General features: G+C 39.7%; 1 protein-coding gene across 1 annotated transcript in view; it reads right to left on the bottom strand.

The window, feature by feature from the left end:
* ASB3 (ankyrin repeat and SOCS box containing 3) overlaps window positions 1-23,019 on the bottom strand; it is an 89,513-nt gene that overhangs the window by 25,302 nt on the left and 41,192 nt on the right. Inside the window, exons 4-7 of the mRNA XM_081100695.1 lie at window positions 11,976-12,088; window positions 11,248-11,383; window positions 5,388-5,565; window positions 1,696-1,893 (exon numbers count right to left, since the gene is read on the bottom strand). Coding sequence (XP_080956821.1) covers window positions 1,696-1,893; window positions 5,388-5,565; window positions 11,248-11,383; window positions 11,976-12,088 — 625 coding nt within the window. The remainder of the gene's footprint in view (window positions 1-1,695; window positions 1,894-5,387; window positions 5,566-11,247; window positions 11,384-11,975; window positions 12,089-23,019) is intronic.

The following is a 23,019-nucleotide window of genomic DNA, read 5'->3' as shown; positions in this document are numbered from 1 at the left end:
GGGGAGGGTGGGGGTAAGGGGGAAAGATCAACCAAAGGACTTACATGCAGGCATATAGGCCTAACCAATGGACACGGACAAGGGGGGGGGGGTGAGGGCATGAGCGGGGGGGTGGGGGGGGGTAGAGGGTAACGTGGGGACAAGGACACATATGTAATATCTTAATCAATAAAAATATATTTAAAAAAAAAAGAAGATAGAAAATTGTCACAAGATACTCATTTCCCAGTTGCCATGTCTTTCTAGATTAATTACACCTAAGCATTAATGCTACAAAAAGAAATTAAATGGCCGAGATTGCAAAAAAAAAAAAAAAAAAAAGGGAATTCTAGTTAATTTAGTTAATTTAGGTATGTTACTGTAGAATAGCGATTTTCAACTGGTGTGCCACAGAATTTTTATAACATACAATACCTGACTATCTAGTCAGAAAACTGACCTCTCTTCCCTTAGACTGTCAAATAAAAAAATGACTCCAGCCAGCACAACAATAGCCATCTGGTGTGAATAAATCAAAATTATAATCATTTTTTTGTCAGAATAACAAAAATGTAACATATTTTTTGGTGTGCTGCAGAATTTTAGTAGTTTGTGTGTGCCATGAGATGAAAAAGGTAGAAAATTGCTGCTGTAGAGAATCCAAATTTTAAGATGCATACTTATTCAAAAAATTAACACACTTTTCAATTTTGATTTTTTTCTACAAGCATCAAGCTATAATATTACACTCTTGATATACTAAAACAAAACCTACTAGGAGAATATCAGTTTTCTTCCTTGATCAGAAAAGTTTGTAAGAGTCCCAAAATAACCAAATGCTTTTCTCATTACATGTACAGTGACTGACATGCAAACTAAGAGCTAGACATTAGCTAATATAAATGTAGTCTAGAGACTAACATTTTAACTTATATTGCTTTCTAGATAAAGAAAGGATGGTAGGAAGAAGAAAATTAACCCTGATATTTTTCTACCGTGAAAAAATTGTGCTATGAATTATACTTGTCAATTCCTTTATATACACATGCAAGCATATATGATTATGATACGATCATCTTTTAAATTTAGCCCTTGGGAAAGGTTTCTCTTCAAGTAAATTCTCCACAAAGTAGGTAAAAATGGCAAAGATGTATTAAAATTAAGTCTATTGCCATGGAGCCCAGGCAAATGAAAAGTCAATTAGAAAGACTAGGAAACAGATATTTTGATGTTTTAACTTTTTCCCTACAGGCTAACAAATAATATCTTCCAATGATTTTTCTTACTAAAAAACTACCTTACTAATTATAATTTGGCCCAATTATAAGTTCCCACACATAAGAAAATAGATGATAAGCTCTTTTAAAGTCATCAAACCAGATTTCAATTATGTTCTATAGGGCCACTGCACCTGAATTATTTTTGAGACAAAGGATATTAGAGAATCCTACATTTATATAATACAGTAAAAAGTATTCTCTAAAACTGCTACATTGAAAATATAATCCAGATCTAAAGAGGGAAGGGAAAAAAATCTGACATTATTACCTCATTTTTACTGTACTTTTAACAAGGTACACCATAGAGGGATTTTTCTGTTTGTTTTTAAGTTAACAATTTAGCACTAAGACATATTAAACTTCATCATAAAAGAAAATCAGTTGGAAATGCATCTCCATATTGAAAAAAATAATAAAAAATAGCAAATATACATACTCCTTTTGGAAAGCCATACAGAGTGGAGAACTAAATCCAAAGACGAGGCACATCTGGGCATCAGGGCTATAGCCATGCTGGAGTAGCATTTCTAGGCAGTCTTCTTGCGCTCCAAACACTGCCGAGTAAACAGGGCTCACTTTGTCTGGACCAGTGTCACAGATCCGGTTAGTAAGTGGTATGAGCAAGTCCAAGATTCTGCAAATACATGAATATGGAAGCATTTAATATTTTTACATGCACATAAACATAGGTAACATTTCTACAGCACACGTAGACCGTCACGTGTTTCTCATGCCCTCGCACAAGATGGCTGCCCCCATGTGGTCACAAGACGATCACCACAAGATGGCCGGCTGGGGAGGGCAGTTGTGGGTGATCAGGCCAGCAGGGGAGGGCAGTTACAGGTGACCAGGCCAGCAGGGGAGGGCAGTTAGTGGTGACCAGACCAACAGAGGAGGGCAGTTGGGGGGGACCAGGCCTGCAGGGGAGGGCAGTTGGGGATGACCAGGCCTGCAGGGGAGGACAGTTGGGGGCGACCAGACCTCCAGGGGAGGGCAGTTGGGGGCAATCAGGCCAGCAGGAGAGCAGTTAGGCGTTGATCAGGCTGTCAGAGGAGTGGTTAGGGGGTGATAAGGCTGGCAGGCAGAAGTGGTTATGGGCAATCAGGCAGGCAGGCAGGTGAGCGGTTGGGAGCCAGCAGTCCTGGATTGTGAGACGGATGTTTGACTGCCAGTCGAACATCCCCCGAGGGGTCCCAGATTGGAGAGGGTGCAGGCTGGGCTGAGGGACAGCCCCCACCTTAGTGCACGAATTTCATGCACCAGACCTCTAGTTATTTAATAAAAGTCTGTCTTCAGTATAGCTTCCACCTATACTAAGTTATTACAGACTATATACTCCAGAATGTTATACTTATTATTGTTACTTAATACAAAGGTCTTTAAATAGATCTGAAAGAGAATTAAATAATCTATATATATAAAGGGCTAATATGCAAAGTGTCCCAGGAGACCGGGAGTTCAATAGCTTGTTATGACGTGCCCCTGACCACCAAGGGGTGGCGCGGAACAAAGGAAGGCCCTGGCTGGCAGCCAACAGCCAGGGAAGGAAGGCCCTGGCTGGCAGCCAGAGGCCCCAGTCATCCCTGATCTCTAGCCAGGCCTAGGGACCCTACCCGTGCACAAATTTCATGCACCAGACCTCTAGTGTTCCTATAAGTAAGTAGGTAACAGGTTGTCCTTTCTTACTTTCCATGAATTTCTTACCTTACTACCATGGCCCTACTTGCTAAAATTCAAATTTTATGGTAGACTAGAGACCTGGTGCACAAATTAGTGAACAGGTGGGGTCCCTCGGTGTGGCGTGTGGGGATTGGGCCAAAACCGGCAGTCAAATGCCACCTGCCGCTCCTGCCTGCTGCTCCCGCTCATCCCGGCCCCACTGCACGTGCCACAGGCTCGTGCCCAATCAGTCCCGATCAAGAGAGGCTCATGCCCCCAAAGTGGCACTAGCCAGTCGTGAGCCCTGCGTCCCAAGGGGGGTCGAGGGGGCCTAGAAACAACTGCCCTCTGGGCGGGCAGTGGGACACCCTTGCCAGCCTGGGATCCAGATCCGTCCCGCTGACACTCATGCCAGTTGTCAGGAACCATCTGGTGGTTGCTTTTATATTGTTTCTTCCTTGCAGAGTGTCTAGGGAGGGGAAGCGGCCATCAGCCTTCTGGAAGAGGCCAACTTCCAGGAGGCTGGCGGTCCATCAGTGCCTGGCCCGTTCTCTGGAGATTGGACCTGCAGGACTACTGAAGGAGGGAGTGGCTGCCACCAGGCTGGTGGGCCACCAGAACGGGTCAGTCAGCTGAGCAGCACTCCCACTGTGGGAGCACACTGACCACCAGGGAGAAGCTCCTGCGTTGAGTGTCTGCCCCCCTGGTGGTCAGTGCACATCATAGCGACCAGATGACCAGTCGTTCTGTCATTCAGTTGTTCAGTCATTCGGTTACTTGGGCTTTTTATATATATAGATATTTTATGCCCTAATCAATTATTTCAAACTTCATTATAGAAAATATAAACTTGTATCAAGACATTTTTTCCTTCTCAAAGTACAAACTAAAGTTTTATTTTTCTATTTAAAAAGAATTTTTTTAAATGGCAAGTAACATGAAATGAATGGTATTTTCATCAGGATGTTCTGCTAAAACATCCTATTCTCTGAAAAAGAATATGAGCTCTTTAAATACTGAGGCAGATTTATAAAGAAAATGGTTGATAAGCAGAGAATAAAGGAAATCATTAAAACAGAAGTTTTTAGATTGCTGTAAACTTACCTCCAGCAGTCAATTGGAGATAAAGAACTAGTCTACTTTTCTAAATTAAAAATGAAACTAGAGATCATGAAAGCCAGTAAATCCTCTCTCTTTCTGGGGAAAGAAAGTCAGGGCTATGCCAAAGTGCATTCTTTCTCTCTGATACTTTTCCTTATGTAAGGTAGGCCCAAGATGATAATAGTATTGAAGAACTTACTACATCATAGAACTTACCTTACAGGTATTCTATGGAGGAAATCATCAGTGACAAATAGAATTCTCAAATTTGAGAATAAATGAGGACAAATTCCCAAGAGAGTTTTGGTATCAATTTAAAGCTCAGAATATAATTGTACCTAAGATGTATGTTTAAATAAACAATCAAGAATTAAGAAAAATACCAAATTTTAAAAACCTAAATATTGTGTTAAAATGTTTAAATGTTTTAAACTTAATGTGTTTAATTTTTTTAAATGGGTTGGAAAAACACTCTTAGAGGAGGCACAAACATGCCTACAAGTATCTTTAAGGAAATGGTAAAATACCATGCCACCTAGTGGCATAATAACCAAATTGCACAATATGTTCTATGCAAACAAACTAACAATTTCACTATTGTTTTTTAAATTAAATAATACTAACAATAGCTATGAAGTTATACTTATAGAATTATGACTCTAAAGACTTTAAGCATATATTTTAAAAATCCATTCAGTGCCAATTTATATTTAGCTGCTGGCTGTATAACGAGATTATTAGCTTCCAAGATTCCTGGAACCCCAATTTCAGAGAGTTCCAACCATATTTTAGTCTCTCTCCAGAAAATACCCCTTATTTCATGAGAACTTTTGGTTACCAAGAAGAGTAATATAAGTAGGAAAAAGTACTGGTTTGGACCTGAGATTAGATAAACAGAAGTCTAATCAAAGGGTTCAAGATGGGAGAACTGTCCTGAACAAACAAAAGAACTACTGGACTCCAAGAGAGGTCACAAACTCAAAAGCTTTCTGGGATCAAGGAGATAAGCTAAGTTCACTGAATGAAGCTATCAGATAGTCAACTAAAGATGCCTTGGATAAAACTAAAGAACAGCAGAAGAGTATGGGCTTGCGAAATCAAGGGGAAGACATGACACCCTGAGAAAGCTGCTGGGTCGCCCCGTTTCCAGCCACTGTGCCTGCCTTACACTAGGAAAGTCCATGATTAAGAGGAATTGGGGATGGCATGGGGATCAGATGTGGGGGGTGGACATAGCCAATTAGCAGTTTGGTAGAGAAGAGAATAGCAAGGATTTTGTCTGGAGGTAATAGGTCTGGCCCAGAAGACACATTCCTTATTACCTTCTAATCATGAGATCATTTGTATTTTCCAATTTCTAACACTTACTCTGTATGGCCCATTTGTGCAGCTGCATGAATAGGTAACTGCCAACTGTCTTCGTTACAGTAGAGATTAGGATCTGCCCCACTGGACAGCAAAAGCTCCACACATTCTGTGTGGCCCTCTTGAGCAGCAATGAATAAGGGAGTAGCTTTATCCAAGGCTTGACAATTGACATTTGCACCTAATACAAAATAAAACATTTAACAGATGATCCTCATTTATGGGGTAAAAAAGAACATAATAAACATAAATTTCAAAGCAGCTTTCCTAAAAGGGTTTCATAGTACAGATGACCTTTGAACAAAACAGGTTTGAACTGCTTGAGTCCAATTACACGCAGATTTTTTTCCATCTTATAAACAGATGACATAATGCCACAATATCAATAAATACAATACTGTATGGGCAATGTATTTTCTCTTTTGATTTTAATAGCATTTCCTTTCTCTAGCTTAGTTTATTGTAAGGATACAGTATATATAATACATAAAAGAAAAAAAGATGTATTAATCAACAGTTAATGTTATCATTTAGGTTGTCGGCCAACAGTAGGCTATTAGTAGTAAGTTTTGAGAGAGTCAAAGTTATATGCAGACTTTCAACTGTGCATAGAGAGAAGTTAGAGCCCTCAATCCCCACAATGTTCAAGGATCAACTGTACAACTAGTTTCCTCCTCTCAGTGGATACTGTTTTATAAATATACTAGAGGTCCAGTGCACGAAATTCATGTGTCCCTCACAACCGTGTGTCTCTCAGCCCAGCCTGCACCCTCTCCAATCTGGAACCCCTGTGGGATCGGGCCTAAACAAGCAGTCAGACATCCCTCTCATAATCCGGGACTGCTGGCTCCCAACTGCTCGCCTGCCTGCATGCCTGATTGCCCCTAACCACTTCTGCCTGCCAGCCTGATCGACACCTAACTCCTCCCCTGCCAGCCTGATCGACGCCTAACTCCTCCCCTAACTGCCCTCCCCTGCCGGCCTGGTCACCCCTAACTGCCCTGCCTTGCCAGCCTGGTCACCCCTAACTGCCCTCCCCCTGCAGACCTGATCACCCCCAACTGCCCTCCCCTGCTGGCCATCTTGTAGCAGCCATCTTTGATCACATGGGGGTGGCCATCTTGTGTTGGAGTGATGGTCAATTTGCATATTACCTCTTTATTACATAGGACTAGAGGCCCGGTGCACAAAAATTTGTGCACTCGGGGGGGAGGGGGGGTCCCTCAGCCCAGCCTGTAAACTCTCTCAGTCTGGGACCCCCCAGGGGATGACCACCTGCTGGCTTAGGCCCGCTCCCCGGGGGATTGGGCCTAAGATGGCAATCAGACATCCCTATGGCAGACCGGCAGCCCTCGGGGGATGTCCACTTGCCAGCAGGGAGCAAGCCTAAACTGCAGTTGGACATCCTTAGCGCTGCTGAGGAGGCAGGAGAGTCTCCCGCCACCACCGCTGTGCTGGCAGCCATCAGCCTGGCTGTGGCTGAGCAGAGCTCCCTCTGTGGGACTGCCTGACCACCAGAGGGCAGCTCCTGCATTGAGCGTCTGCCCCCTGGTGGTCAGTGTGTGTCATAGTGACCAGTCATTCCCAGTCCTTCTGCTGTTAGGGTCAGTTTGCATATTACCCTTTTACTATATAGGATAGAGGCCTAGTGCACAGGTGGGGGCCGGCTGGTTTGCCCTGAAGGGTGTCCCGGATCAGGGTGGGGGTCCCGCTTGGGTGCCTGGCCAGCCTGAATGAGGGGATGATGGCTATTTGCAGCTGGTCACACCCCCTTCAGGGTGGGGGTCCTCACTGGGGTGCCTGGCCAGTCTGGGTGAGGGGCTAAGGGCCGTTTTCAGGCTGGCAGGAGACTGAAGATCCCAACCTCTCCCTTTTTTCTTTTTCTTTTTTTATTCTGGGATTTATTTACCTTCTATGGCTGTCACGGGAACTGAGAGCCGACTTTAGCTCTGAGGCTCGGCTCCAGCTCTGAGACCTCAGCTGCTGAAAGCAGGTAGGTATCTGGGTTTGTTTGGCTTCTATAATTGAAACACTGTTGCAGCTCCAGCTCTGAGGCCCAGCTGGCTGAAAGCAGGTATCTGGGTTTGTTTAGCTTTTATAATTGCAACATTGTTTCTTAGAGTGCAGCTCAGAGGCCGGCAGCGGCAGGTGGGGAACCTTGGCTTCCTCCATCACTGGAGCAAGCAAGCCTCCTGTTCGCTTCAGCTGCCTGGCTGCCGGCCGCCATCTTGGTTGGCAGTTAATTTGCATATCTCGCTGATTAGCCAATGGTAAGTGTGTCGGAGGTACGGTTAATTACCATGTTTGTCTATTATTAGATAGGATATTATATAAGATTCATTTACCTAACTTGTTGGTAATCATGTAAATTGTTTTTGCTTTTATTTTGGCAAGAAAACAAGTTATTAATATTTTAGAATTCATTTTTACATTAAAACAAAATTCTTAGCAAAGGATTAATTTCATCCCAATTCCTCCTCCAACAAGCACTCTGTGGTTCCAATAAATAATCATTTAAAAAGGTAAAAGGCAAACCATCAAATATGGATAACATTTCTGATAATTGCTGAAAAAGATAAGAGAAAAACCTAAATTATGAGCCTTTGTAGATGTCACTAATCAATTCAGGCTAAGCTTTATTTTAAAAAAAATTGCCCAGCTAGTGTGGCTTAATGTTGATTACCAACCCATGAACCATGAGGTCACAGTTCATTTCCTAGTCAGGGAGCATGCCCAGGTTTTGGGCTTGATTCCCAGTAGGAGGTGTGCAGGAGGTAGCCCATCAATGATTTTCTCTCATCATTGTTGTTTCTATCTCTCTCTCCCTCTCCCTTCTTCTCTCTGAAATCAATAAAAACATATTTTTCTTAAAAAATTCCAGTAGAATTTAAGGCTTTGCCTTAAAACTAATATTGACTATTATATTCTCTTTCTTCATGACCAATGCATGTCAGAGCCTACAATAAAAAGATCTTTTTAAATGATTTTCTGAGCTGATTTTTTTAAAATATATTTTATTGATTTTTTACAGAGAGGAAGGGAGGGAGATAGAGAGGTAGAAACATCAATGAGAGAGAAACATCGATCAGCTGCCTCCTGCACACCCCTTACTGGGGATGTGCCTGCAACCAAGGTATATGCCCTTGACTGGAATCGAACCTGGGACCCTTCAGTACACAGGCCGACGCTCTATCCACTGAGCCAAACCGGTCAGGGCCTGAGCTGATTTTTAAAAAGCATAAATCTAATAGATTATTTAGATACCAGTATATAAAGATATGAAGTTGAAAGTGATCTCAATATTTGTAGAGGTTTTGAAAATAGCCACTTCCCCAAACTTTTCTCATTATTGACAATTAACATGTTAAATATGCTACCTATGATATTATTACATAATAGTGAGAATTTTTAAATTTCTGAAATGTATCTCAGTGGGAAAACCATTATCACCAAAGGGAAAAGAACTATTTTTTATCCATAAATACACCTTTAATAAACTAAGGTCATGAGATAGGTAAAAACTATGCAAAACATACATGAATTTATGAAACCTTCAGAAATTTCAACTGAACATTCAACATGTGTAGACAAGTAGAATCTTAATACAAGGTGATGCTAAACCTACTGTCAGCCTCAGAAAGTAGTGGACACCATTACTGAGAAAAGACTAAGTCAAGAAAGAAGTCTACTTAACTTTCTTTTTTAAGCAATGTTTCATTTTGATTGACAATTTCAAAGTGTCAGGAAAAATAAGGAACCAGTCCCTGTGAGATTATAGGTAGAAAACTTAGAAAAAATGGCCCACAATTCACTAAAAGAAAAGTCATATTAAGGGGTTAGAAACATAAATAGTTATATTATAAACATATCTACATACCCTTTCAACTTGCTGTTCATAACTACTCAAAGAGAAGAAAAAAAGAACAAAGCAAAACAATAGGTGCTTAGCAACCTAGGAGACAGGCTTGGCATGAGGAAAGTCATTAAGGTGCAGTTTAACCTATTTTATTGTAAATCTTAGTTATACACTAATAATGGAATTTATGGGACTGGGAGCCATAAAATGAACAGGACAGTCCTCAGAGAGAACACATAGAAGAAGAAGGAAAATCAGAGTCAGAAGGGCTGGGTCCAAGTCCTAATTCTGCCAAGAAATGCTTTCTAGATCTTGGGCAAGGCACTTACACACTCAGGGCCTGAAATTGTTAATCTAAAAACACATGTTTACATAAATGATTAGGGCAGGGGGTGGAGGGAACTCATGGACATGGACAACAGTGTGGTGATGGTGAGGTGGGGTGGAGTGGGGTGAGTGGAGGTGGAGGAGGGCATAGAGGGAATAAATGGTGATAGAAAAAAATAAAAATAAATGACTTTGGAGATTCCGTTCAACTATAAGATTTGTAGATTCATATCTGTAACAGATATCTTAATTTGGCACTAAATGAATATTTTGTTTCCTACTTCAACTTGAGTATTTGAAGATTTGTAAAGAGAAAATACAAATAAGAAAACACACAGTTAAAATTCATGTCTAAATAAGCTTTGTGCCCTAGCCAGTTTTGCTCAGTGGATAGAGCATCTGCCTGTGGACTGATGGGTCCTGGGTTCAATTCCAGTTGAGGGCACATGCCCGGGTTGCAGGCTCGATCCCCAGTAGGGGGCGTGCAGGAGGCGGCCAATCAATGATTCTCTCTCATCATTGATGTTTCTATCTCTCTCTTCCTCTCTCTTTTTCTCTGAAAAAAATAAAAATAAAAATGAATAAAAAATAAAAATAAATAAGCTTTGTTTTGTATATTTGGAGGTAATTTATTAAAAGCCAAGGTATTACAGGAGGTATATGAAAAGCACAAGGTATTTTTAACATTTATATTTAATGTAATTTTTTTAAAAACTTTTTAATTTGCCTAATGGCAAAACTGGTATATTTCTCTTGTGCTCTAACTATGGTGCTTTGTCAGGTTAGCACTCTTGAGGGAAAAGTGGTATTTGGAGAAATGTAAAAGCCATACATAACAAATGTTTCTGGTCACAGAAGTGTCACACAGAGTAAGAATGCCACCCCAACTCCATCTTCTCTGACAATGCTGAATGTATAATGGTTGTCAAGGAGAAACTTTCAGCAGGTTTATGTTGCTATTAACACAAAAAAATATAAACATACTTAGAAGTAAACCCATTTAAATAATCATACAATTGATCAAAACATACAACTCAAAGGCTTAATATACAAAATAGCTACATAATAAATTAATATTAATATAGTCTTCTACCGTAGGAAGTTGTAACTGCTCAGGTCCCTATAAGAAAGGACAGCCCCATGATTTCAGTTTCCAATAAACCTGCTTCAGTGATAGATCATGATGTTCCTCCTCAGATAAATTAGAAACTGTACATTGCATTATGTTAGTAATAGATACTAAGTAATCAGGCTTATAAATCAACGTGTCGCCCTGGCCAGTGTTTTTCAGTGGTTGGAACATCGGACATGCACTGAAGGGTCTCGGGTTCAATTCCCAGTCAAGGGCACGTACCCAGTTCCAGATTCGATCCCAGCTTCAATGGGGGCACATGCGGGAGGCAACCAATTGATGTGTCTCTCTATACATCAATGTTTCTCCCTCTCCCCCCACCCCATTCTCTCTTTTAGAAAAAAATGGAAAAAAAATATCCTTGGGTGAGGATTAACAAAAATAAAAATAAATAAATAAATAAACTTGTATGTACTCTTATTTACCACTAACATAAAACCATAAATTTCACAACCTGATTTGATCTGGTCAAGAATTCTTTCTCCTAGGAAGACATACTATTAAAACTCATGATCTTTAAAGTGCAAAAGTTAATGGATTAATCTTACCTGATGAAATAAGTATGCTCAAACTTCCTAGCTTGCCATACTGAGCGGCCACAAATAAAGGCGTGATTCCAAAGTCATCCTGGCATTCCTTACTTGCTCCTCTTCTAAGAAGCAATTTTATGATCTCAGTATTTTCCTAAAGCACAGATTCATATTTTAAATAAGAGAAAACAAAGAAAATAGAAGGTATCTCTTTTCTTATTGTTGTGTTTTGTTGTTTGTTTTTTATCCTCTATAAAGGAAAACCTTTTTTTAGAAAGTTGGATGGGAAGGAAGTCTTAAACTATCAGATTATTCTATACAGTCACAAACCCATTAAACATTAATAGATGAAACACTGATCTCTAGGAATTATAATCCTTATAAAATCCTGCAAAAATAGCTTTCTAGCCCTAACACTAAGGAGCTATCGTAGTTTCTAAACACATTGCTATACGTAGAATAAGTCATTGCTCCTTATCAATTTATATCCCAAGTGTTCTGATGGTCTCTTAACTATGCTATCAACATTTGAAACCTTAGATAATCCCTGTCACCCAAAGCTGCTGATACTACTACAGCAGTTGGTTTATTCAGAATGATCATTAGCATTTAGACTGCCTTTTCTGTACTGCACTAACCATCATAAATCACAGACAAGTGGGAAGTAAAAATTGTATAGAACTGTCATTTTAAAAGGGTAAAACATACAATTTACATGAAGATGAAATAATAAATTCAGAAGTTACCTGAAAAGTAGCCTGGTGCAGGGCATTCCATCCACACATAGAATGGGATCCATTAACATTTGCTCCGTATCGAAGCAACAGCCTTAACACATCCATCCGTCCATTTTCAACAGCTGCAATATAGCAGTCAAAAAAAATTACTGTCAGTAGAAAGTCATGTTTGTAGGGCTGGACACTTTGGTGATATTCTCATCATTTATTCACCTCAAAACTCACAATGCTGTGACTATTCCTATCAACAAATCAAAACACATAATCCCTATGCAACGCCAAAACATTTATCACAATTGTCTTAGGCCAAACCCATTAATATATACATCCTTTCTGTGCACATACAAATTATTCCCAGTTATATTTTAAAAGATAGAGTAAATGGAAGCAAGAAGCAAACATTTATTCTGTCTAATAATGAAGACAATATGTTTCCATTTCGTTAAAATGCTATTGAGGAGAGGATGGGATGAACAGGTCAGGAGATACAGTCTCACAAGGATTGAAAGGTTTCCTATCATTACCATTTGATCACCAATGACAAAAGTTACTGACAGTTGAAGGAGCAATAGTGCAAGTTCTGCATCTTAGATATTTTTTACATAAACAGCATTTATATTGTTAAAATTGAAAATACAGAAAAACTTTGCTTATTTGAACTAAAAGGGGACTCTAGATAAACTGAAGAGTGTTGCTAAAGAACTACACTTTACTCTAGTAACTGAAACTAATGACTCCCACTTTGGAAAACAGTATGGAGGTTCCTCCAGAAATTAAGAATAGAGCTACGATAAGACCCAGCAATCTTCTTCCTGGGATCTATCGGAAAATTTTGAAAATGTTTATTTGTAAGGATATATAAACTCCTATGTTCATTGCAGCATTATGCACAGTAGCCAAGACACAGAAACAACCTAAGTATCTTTTGATGAATGATTAAAGAGGATCTGGTTCATACACACAACAGAATACTACTCAGCCAATGAGAAAAGATGAAATACTGCCATGTGTAACAACATGGATGGATCTTGAGGCAGTATCATGCTAAATAAAATAAATAAGATGGAAAAGAACAAGAACCATGTGATTTCACTCATATGTAGGATATAAAACAGAAAGCAGCAAACACAGATAGTCTACAGATGAGTAGTTACCAGAGGGGGGCAGGATAAAGAGTTTAAGGGGCAAAATTTATGGTGATCAAGGGAGACTCGACTTTGAGTGGTGAGCACATAATGCGATATCCAGATGATGTGTTATTATTGAATTGTACATTTGAAACTATGCAATGTTACTAATCAATGTCACCCCAATACACTTAATTTAAAAAATAAATTAAAAAAAAATAATAATGGAGAAACCAAGATGGCGGCATAGGTAAACACCGAAATTGCTGCCTCCTACAACAACTTCACAAATACAACAAAAAGACAAAACAGACATCATCCAGAACTACAGAAAGGCTGGCTGAGTGGAAATTCTACAACTAGAAGGAAAGAGAAAAGCACACTGAGAGTCAGGAGCTGCAGAAGTAAACTGCAAAGGTATGGAGACTCGAGAGCGCGCGCGCGGAAAGGGGCTGGTACCTGAGGACACGGCTGTCTTTTTGAATCGGGAGGGAGTCACAAGCTCCCCCAACTGCTCTGAACTCCAGTTCTGGGAAGTCTCTGGGGACCCAGGACTCATACGGGGAGAAACTGGACTGTCTGGCAGCGGGCAGAACTCGGAACTCGAGGGCGGCTTTCCCTCAGAGGTGCTTGCAGCAATTACTGGGACACTGACACACGTGGCCCCTTAGGGCAGGGCTGAGGATCTGCCATAGCTGCTTGCTCCGCCCTGTTGATTCCTTGAGACCCTGCTCCACCCAGGCTGCGGCAGAGGCTTCTGCATATGAATGCCCTGGCCCTTTGCAAACTGAAAATTACCTAACAAATTACAGCTGGGCCAGACAGACCCAGAACTTCCAAGAGAAGGCCCAAGGCCCCACAGCAGCTTGCATTGCTTCACAGCTGGGCCTCATCTGGGCACCTCCAAACTCCAAAAAAGGAAGGGGAATCTGCAGATCTTTTCATAGCTCCTGCTGGGTAACCTCAGGCAGAGACTAAATTAGCACCTCCTTAGATCCAAGAGCCAGTGTACCCAGTGATCAGAGTGGGACCATCCAGATTACAACTCCTCAGATCCATAAGGGACACACTCAAGGGGCAGACTCAGTGAGCACCAAAGCCCCACTGAAGCAAGTCTTGCCCCAGAAGGGTGTCTTCAGCACAGAAGTTCTCCCACTGCAGACACAGCTGATTCTCACTGCCAATTGACCTGGAGGTCAATTCCTCCCAGTGATACCTACAACAATCAAGGCATAACTACAACAAGACTGTGCACAAAGCCCACAAGGGGGTGCACCAAGAGTGTCCACCTCAGGTAACTGGGGAGGCTGAGCCACTGGGCCCTATAGGACACGTAGCACACAAAACCACTCTACCAACACAGGGAAGCACAAAAAATTCGGAGACAAAGAAACAGGACACAAATGACAGAAATGGAGGAAAGTAAACGACTGGATATAGAGTTCAAGGCCACGTTTATAAGGTTTTTCAAGAATTTTATGGTAACTGCCAATAAATTTAGTGAGACCCTGGAGGATATGAAAAAGGACCAACTAGAAATTAAGCATACACTGACTGAAATAAAGAACAATCTACAGAGATCCAACAGCAGACAAGAGGATCCCAAGAATCAAGTCAAAGATTTGAAATATGAAGAAACAAAAAATACCCAACTGAAGAAGCAAAAAGAAAAAAGAATCTAAAAATATGAAGATGGTGTAAGGAGCCTCTGGGACAACTTCAAGCATACCAACATCAGAATTATAGGGGTGCCAGAAGAAGAGAGAGGGCAAGATACTGAAAACCTATATGAAGAAATAATGACAGAAAACTTCCCCTACCTGGTGAAAGAAACATACTTACAAGTCCAGGAAGTGCAGAGAACCCCAAGCAAAAGGAATCCAAAGAGGACCACACCAAGACACATCATAATTAAAATGCCAAGAGCAAAAGACAGAGAGAGAATCTTAAAAGCAGCAAGAGAAAAAAAGTCAGTTACCTACAAGGGAGTACCCATACAACTGTCAGCTGATTTCTCAACCGAAACCATGCAGGCCAGAAGAGAGTGGCAAGAAATATTCAAAGTGATGAATAGCAAGAACCTACAACCAAGATTACTTTATCCAGCAAAGCTATCATTCAGAATTGAAGATCAGATAAAGAGCTTCACAGATAAGAAAAAGCTAGAGGAGTTCATCTCCACCAAACCAGCATTATATGAAATGCTGAAAGGTATTCTTTAAGAAGAGGAAGAAGAAAAAGGAACTCTTACCATTTGCATGGATGGAACTGGAGAGCATTATGCAAAGTGAAATAAGCCAGTCAGAGAAGGATAAATACCACATGATCTCACTCATTTGTGGAATATAATGAACAACATAAACTGATAAACGAGGACTGACCCAGAGATGGAGAGGCATTGATTGGACTGTCGGGCCTTGGAGGGAAGGTAGGGGAGGGTGGAGGTAAGGGGGAAAGATCAACCAAAGGACTTATATGCAAGCATATAGGCCTAACCAATGGACATGAACAACAGGCGGGTGAGGGCATGAGCGGGGAGGGGAGGAGGGGGTAACGTGGAGATAAGGACACATATGTAATATCTTAATCAATAAAATATATTAAAATAATAATAATAATAATAATAATAACTCCCAAGTTGCTGGTAAAGTAGATCCTTTGAAGGAATAGTGTGCATGCCTCTAAATACCTAAAAATCATGTGCCCTTTTACTAGTTGCAGGAAATTGTTCTACTTTATTTTACATATATCTAATTTACCATTAGTACAAGATATGTGTAGTCTAATATCATGTACATGTAACAGTTTATAAATCCTACCTAGTGAGAGTGAATATAGGTGTAATGCTATTTAAGTTGACAGAACAAACAAGTGGGGCCAAACTTTCCAGAATGCTACCTACCACAAAACTTTCTACTATGAAGGTGGCAGTATTCTGGAGGAGTTAATGAAAGGGAGAAAAAAAAAAAGTCAAAAGAGAGCTATACAGTGCTTAATAAAATGTTATACACATAACCATACACCATTAAGTAAATGAGGTATATTGTAAATGTTATAGGTATGAATGAGGCTATTACAATGACTTGTTAGAATTATAAGTCTGAGAAACCAAGATGGCAGCATAGGTAAACACCGGAGATTGCTGCCTTGCACAACCACTTCAAAAATACAACTAAAAGACAGAACGGACATCACTAAGAGCCACAGGAGGGCTGGCTGAGTGGAAATTCTACAACTAGAAGGAAAGAGAAAAGCATACCGAGACTCAGAGGAGGTGCAGTGCAGAAGTAAAATACAAAGGTGCGGAGGAGCATGTGGAGGGCTGGCAGCTGAGGGTGCGTTGTCTTTTTCAATCGGGAGGGAGTCTCAGGCTTTGAGCTCTAGTTCCGGGCAAGTCTCTGGGGACCCAGACTCAAACGGGAGAAGCGGGACTGTCTGGCATCGGTTGGAACTCCAGGGCAGCTTTCTCTCCGAAGTACTTGCAGCAATTGCTGGGACACCGAGAGGCAGAGCCTCTGAGGACAGGACTGAGAGCAGCCATAACTGCTCGTTCCACCCGCCCTGTTGATCCCCTGGGACCCGCCCTGCCCAAGCCTTGCACAGAGGCATTTGCTGGATAGCCTCAGGCAAAGGCTAGATTAGCACCTTCCTAGAGGACAGAAGTTCTCCCACTGCAGACACATCTGATTCTCACAGCCAGTTGGCCTGGAGGTCAAATCCCCCCCAGTGTTACCTACAACAATCAAGGCTTAACTACAACAAGACTGTGCACAAAGACCACAAGGGGGTGCACCAAGAAAGCATAAAAAATGCAGAGACAAAAAAAGAGGACACAAATGACAGAAATGGAGGAAAGCAAACTGCTGGATATAGAGTTCAAAACCACACTTTTAAGGTCTTTCAAGAACTGTCTAGAAGCTGCCGATAAATTTAGTAAGACCCTCGAAAAGACTGGTGAGACCGCCGATAAATGTAGTGAGATACTCAAGAAATCTAATGAGACCCTCGATGTTGTGATAAAGGACCAACTAGAAATTAAGCATACACTGACTGAAATAAAGAATATTATACAGACTCCCAACAGCAGACCAGAGGAGCGCAAGAATCAAGTCAAAGATTTGAAATGCGAAGAAGCAAAAACACCCAAACAGAAAAGCAAAATGAAAAAAGAATCCGAAAATATGAAGATAGTGTAAGGAGCCTCTGGGACAGCTTCAAGCAACCAACATCCGAATTATAGGGGTGCCAGAAGATGAGAGAGAGCAAGATATTGAAAACCTATTTGGAGAAATAATGACAGAAAACTTCCCCTACCTGGTGAAAGAAATGGACTTACAAGTCCAGGAATCGCAGAGAACCCCAAACAAAAGGAATTCAAAGAGGACCACACCAAGACACATTATAATTAAAATGCCAAGAGCAAAAGACAAAGAGAGAATCTTAAAAGCAGCAAGAGAAAGAAACTCAGTTACCTACAAGGGAATACCCATACGACTGTCAGCTGATTTCTCAACAGAAACTTTGCAGGCCAGAAGGGAGTGCCAAGAAATATTCAAAGTGATGATACAACCAAGATTACTTTATCCAGCAAAGCTATCATTCAGAATTGAAGGTCAGATAAAGAGCTTCACAGATAAGGAAAAGCTAAAGGAGTTCATCACCACCAAACCAGTATTATATGAAATGCTGAAAGGTATCCTTTAAGAAGAGGAAGAAGAAGAAAAAGGTAAAGATACAAATTATGAACAACAAATACGCATCTATCAACAAGTGAATCTAAAAATCAATAATCTGATGAACAGTATGAACTGGTGATTATAATAGAATATGGGACACAGAAAGGGAATGGACTGACTATTCTTGTGGGGGAAAGGGGTGTAGGAGATGCGGGAAGAGACTGGACAAAAATCGTGCACCTATGGATGAGGACAGTGGGTGGGGAGTGAGGGTAGAGGGTGGGGTGGGAACTGGGAGGAGGGGGGTTACGGAGGGAAAAAGGAGGAACAAATGTAATAATCTGAACAATAAAGATTTAATTTAAAAAAAAGAATTATAAGTTTGGATAAATATCAGCATCTATAAAAAGACAGAGGAGAGATGTGTATAAAGTTTGACTTCCTCTGCTTGGTAACAGGGAAAAAAACAAGGAAGATTTTTATTTTATTTCAAGCATATAGTTTTTCTGTATCTTCTACTGCAGTCGGAGGCAAGAATCAACAATTCTCAGTTAAATATTAGAGAGGCACTAAACATTCGGATTAGGGGTCAGACTTGAAAAATGCTAATACAGATGTAACAATAGAAAAATAAAATACTTAAAAGTATAAAATAATAAATTTACTCATTATTTTTTAAGATAATAACATGCCATTGATATTCTCTTAATTTTGCATATTGAATTTATACTTATTTCTTCCATAAGAATTGTCAGAAGTTCTTTAATGAAGAATTTTCTTATCTTGGGAGGTTTCAGAAATTTAACCAAAATGGCTGAGATAGTACCACTGCAGAAGTTCAATAAATCTTATTTCTAAGTTAACATTCAAGGGCATTTTACTAGAGAAAAAACAACAGTTTTTCAAGCTGTTATTTTTCTATAATCAATCTAAAGTCAATCTAATTTTGGATGGAGGTCATAATAGAAAAGGAAGAAAATCTGTTTCATATACAATTCATATATCATTATCAGTGATTGCTGGCAAAAATCATTCTAAAGCCAGACCCTGAGCTGAAGATTATCAGGTTATCAGTGGTGATATATGAAGCAGGATGAAGATAAGTTTGTTTTTCATGAGTTAGCCTGACCTTATAAAAATGAAAGTTGAAAAAATGTGTTTTGATTATTAAGTACACTATGAAGTCAGAGACAAAAGTTGTTTTCACTTTAATATCATAAATACATTAAGATATCTGATTTCTGCATCTCTAGTGAAACAAACACATGAGCACGTAAAAAACATTTATATAGCTCTTACTAATTATTTCAAGATAATACAAATTTAATGGTTAATAATCAAGAAATAGTGGTTTACAAAAGCATATTTAGAGCTTGCATCTATTACCAAAGCCTCCCCTTTGGAAAAGATGGATTAAGCTTCTTTGTCCTTAAATAACAATTTATCACATTGGAGGGAGGAGGAGGAAGCATACCATAACAATGTACGTTATATATCAATAAAAGTTTATTTTTTAAAAAAACAGACTCAAGCTTCCTATTTGTTGGCCATCTAATCCATTAAGCAGTATTCTCCTTGAGGAAAGAAGCTGTATCTCATCCCCCTTATATGCCCAGTGCCAATCATAGACAGAAGCCAGGCAGTAAATAATCGTTGACTGGATGAATGGCGGTAAAAATGTCTAAAATAAAATAAGATTGTTTTATTTAAAAAAAAAATTCCCTCTCCAAACTGAATAGGCTTTGCAATTACACTGCTGGATATAACAACATAATTGGTGCTAAACTAGCCATTCCATCATAAACTATCGTAAGAGTGGACAAAACATATAGAGACAACGTTTTCTGGCGTTAAACAACAGGCAGAAGGTCGATCCTGAGAGAAGGAAAACACATAAGGCGAGCACTGTGATTGCCTCAGTTCTCTGTCTGGGGACATTTCTTGATAATGGTGTATGTAGTGAGCTAAAGTCTAAGCAGAGCAAGGGTAAGGTTGAGGGAAGAGTACTTCATGCAGAGGAAATAGTCCAAGCGGAGCGCAGCAGTCCACCAAGCTAAGGAGGCAGAGATTAGAGTTTAAGTAGTTGGAATCTGTGGAGCAAGGCCCCAGAGAAAAGAGAACCATGCAGACGGGAGGCCCCCAGTGTGGAAGTTCTCCAAAAATCCTTGGCTGTGATCTGGGCTGCACATCTGTAAGGCAAGATGAAAGCCTACAAGAGAACCACTAAAGGATTCAAAATGAAACAGAGGTAACTAGAGGTCAAACAGTGCTGAGAGACAATGGAACTCTTAGAGGTTCTATTCAGGTCTTCTGTGAAATCACAGAACCTCATTAATACCCTGAGCATCCAACTGAGACACCCAGAAGGCAGAGCCCTAGGAGTTAGGATCACATCTCAGAGAAGGCCAACTCGAGATGTGCTCTAATTACACCTAAAAGAAGCCCTGACAAGATCAGGAAGGAGGCAGAGGTTGAGAGTTGAGTCCCACCAAGTTAAATTGGCTTGGGAAACATCTTATGCTCTCCACGGATTTAGTCTAACAAAGCATAAAACCAAACCTAAAAACAAGTTCAAGGTGATAAGCCAGTAAATGACCTACCTACTAAGAAAGTAAAAATCAGCATTTCTCACGAAGAAGGTAACAGAATCCAAGTCTCTATAACATACTATCTACAATATCCAAGTCAGAAAGTAGGCAACAGAAACTGACCCCAAGATGGCCCATATATTGGATTGAACAGATCAACTAAAGCAGCTGTTAGAAATATGCTTTAAAACGTTAAGAAAAATATTCAAATTTTTTATTTTTAATATATATGGTATACAGATAGGTTAACATAGAGAATCTCAATGGAGAAATGAAGTTTAAAAAAAAAAAAAGAACCAAATGAAAATTCTAGAAATGAAAAAGGAAATGGTAGAAAAGTCAGCGAACGTAAAAGACATCGATGTAAATCATCCAATCTAAAAAACTGACAGGAAAAATGTCTGAAGGAAGAAATCAACCGTTCAGACCTATGGGATAACATCAAACAGTGCAATATATGTGTAATCCAAAAAGGGGAAGAATAAGAATGGGACAGAAAACATACATATTTGAAGAAATAATGGCTGGGATTTTCAAAAATTTGATTTTAAAAACAAAAACCAAAAGCTACATTGACTTACAGATCCCAGAAAATCAGCAAACTACGGTGCTTTAGAAGTCACTATACTTGCTATAACTTCACAGTCTATGTAAATGAAAGTGATAACTATTGAAGTTGGGTGTTAGGTACATGGCAAATTATTACACTTTTCTCTATACTTTTGAAATTGTCCATGAAGTTAAAAAAAAAAAAAAAAAAGCTGCCACCAATTTTGAAGAGAATTTCAAATGGGAATTCCAAAAACACATAGTAGTACTGAGTATCTGAAATATTCCTGAAGTATATAAGTGTGAATTTTAAAAAACATATCAGAATAAAAATCTAACTGAACACTGTCCTACTTTCTTAAAATGTTATTTTAAGGTCACATTTGTATGTTAATAAAAAAAAAATTCTTTAAAACCTAAAGAAACAGGGAAAGGGAAAAGAGACAAGGAAGTAGATGAATCTTAACACAGAAAGATAACAGTAATTAGGAACAGGCTCACCTTCATAATACTTTGTGCCTCTTATGGCACTTATAGTTTTCCTTGAATTCTTGTTATTATACTAGCCCCAATTAGATGGTAAGCCCTCAAAAGAAAGAATCAAGTACAGATCCCTGATGATCACCTAATCAATTGTAGGTGAGGGAAAATCAGCTACTTCTACCATCCCATTGATGAGCAAAGCTGATTGACTAAGCTGGTGGTTTTTTGCTCCCTCGTCTCTCTTCATGGAACCCACCCAGTATTGCATGCTAGGGCAAAGGAGACAAATGCTTCAAAAACATAAGAGGACTACTGCACAATTGAGGATGTATGGAGAGCTGCACTCACCAAGAGAGAAGCCACTAGCCACGTGTGGCTATTTAAATTTAAATTTTAGTACCTCAATCAAATCAGCCACATTTGAAGTACCCAAGAGCCACATGTGGCTATTGACTATCATATTAAACAGTGTAGATATAGGACATTTCTAAGTTCTATTGAATAGCACTGGTCTAGAGTTTAAATTTTAACTAAATTGGAATTTATCCTAGAATCCTAAGCATATCTACCTCCAAGATACATGTCTGGCTACGGAGACTGGGAACCAGGCCATTAATTATGGCTCCTATGGCTTTGGGTAAGTATGCAAGGAAAGAAAGGAAATGAGTAATTAGAACAAACCTAGAAAGGTACTATGGATTACCAGAGATAAAAAGAAAGAAGAATCATGGGATCTGGTATTATTCTGGCATCAAATAGAGACCAGAACCCAAGGATAAAGAATAAGAATGACATAAAATACCCCACTTTGGAAGTCACACAGGGAGATGGGAGAAAGGCTTTCCTTCCTTCAATCCAAACAGGTATTGTCTACAAAATTCCAGCTGAGAATAGAAAAGAAAAACCAGAAGCTCTGAGGGTAGGGATGCTGCCCCTTTGACAACAGGTCATTATAGTACTGATGAAACCTGTGTGAGAACACAAGTTGAAGACAGCAAGAATGGCATGAGACCATCATTTCCTGCAATGATTTCTAGGGGACATTTTATATTTTTGAAGAAACAAGTGTTTACATTCCCTAAATTAGAGGTAAAAAGAAGAAAACATACCATAACAAAATATTCTTTTAAAGAAGAAATTGAAAAACTGAAACAGGCTTTGACCCACACAAAACTTCTAACCAAAGTCAACACTCAGTTGCATTGAGGCATGTAACACATTGAGTAATCACAGGCCACATGAAGACTAGGCATGGACTCAATGTAGGATTCTCATCTGAAAAAAAAAAAAAAATGACAGACCTATCACTTATATGTAATGATAACTCTAACTAGGAATAGTAAACAATGATCATTATTTAAGAGAGCATTCATTAAAGAATACATTTTTTAAATGTAATTACCTTACTAAATGCTCTTTTGGAAAAATGCCTAATGTGACTGTGTTCTAGGGAACTACTGTAGGTAAGTTTTGTACCGAATGCAAATCACAGTGAGCAGACTTTTACATCTATAAACTAGAAGGACTCATTTTGAGACTCAGATTTTGATAGTAATTCTACTGACAAGCATCACAGTTGGTGTAGCTGTAGTGAACAGTTTAACCACAGAACGCTCATCAGCTCAGTTGC

The sequence above is a fragment of the Myotis nattereri genome (assembly GCF_964212035.1).
Source record: "Myotis nattereri genome assembly, chromosome: 10".
Lineage (NCBI taxonomy): Eukaryota > Metazoa > Chordata > Mammalia > Chiroptera > Vespertilionidae > Myotis > Myotis nattereri.
Note: the sequence above shows the minus strand (reverse complement) of the source record. Positions and strands in the feature narration are given on the sequence as shown.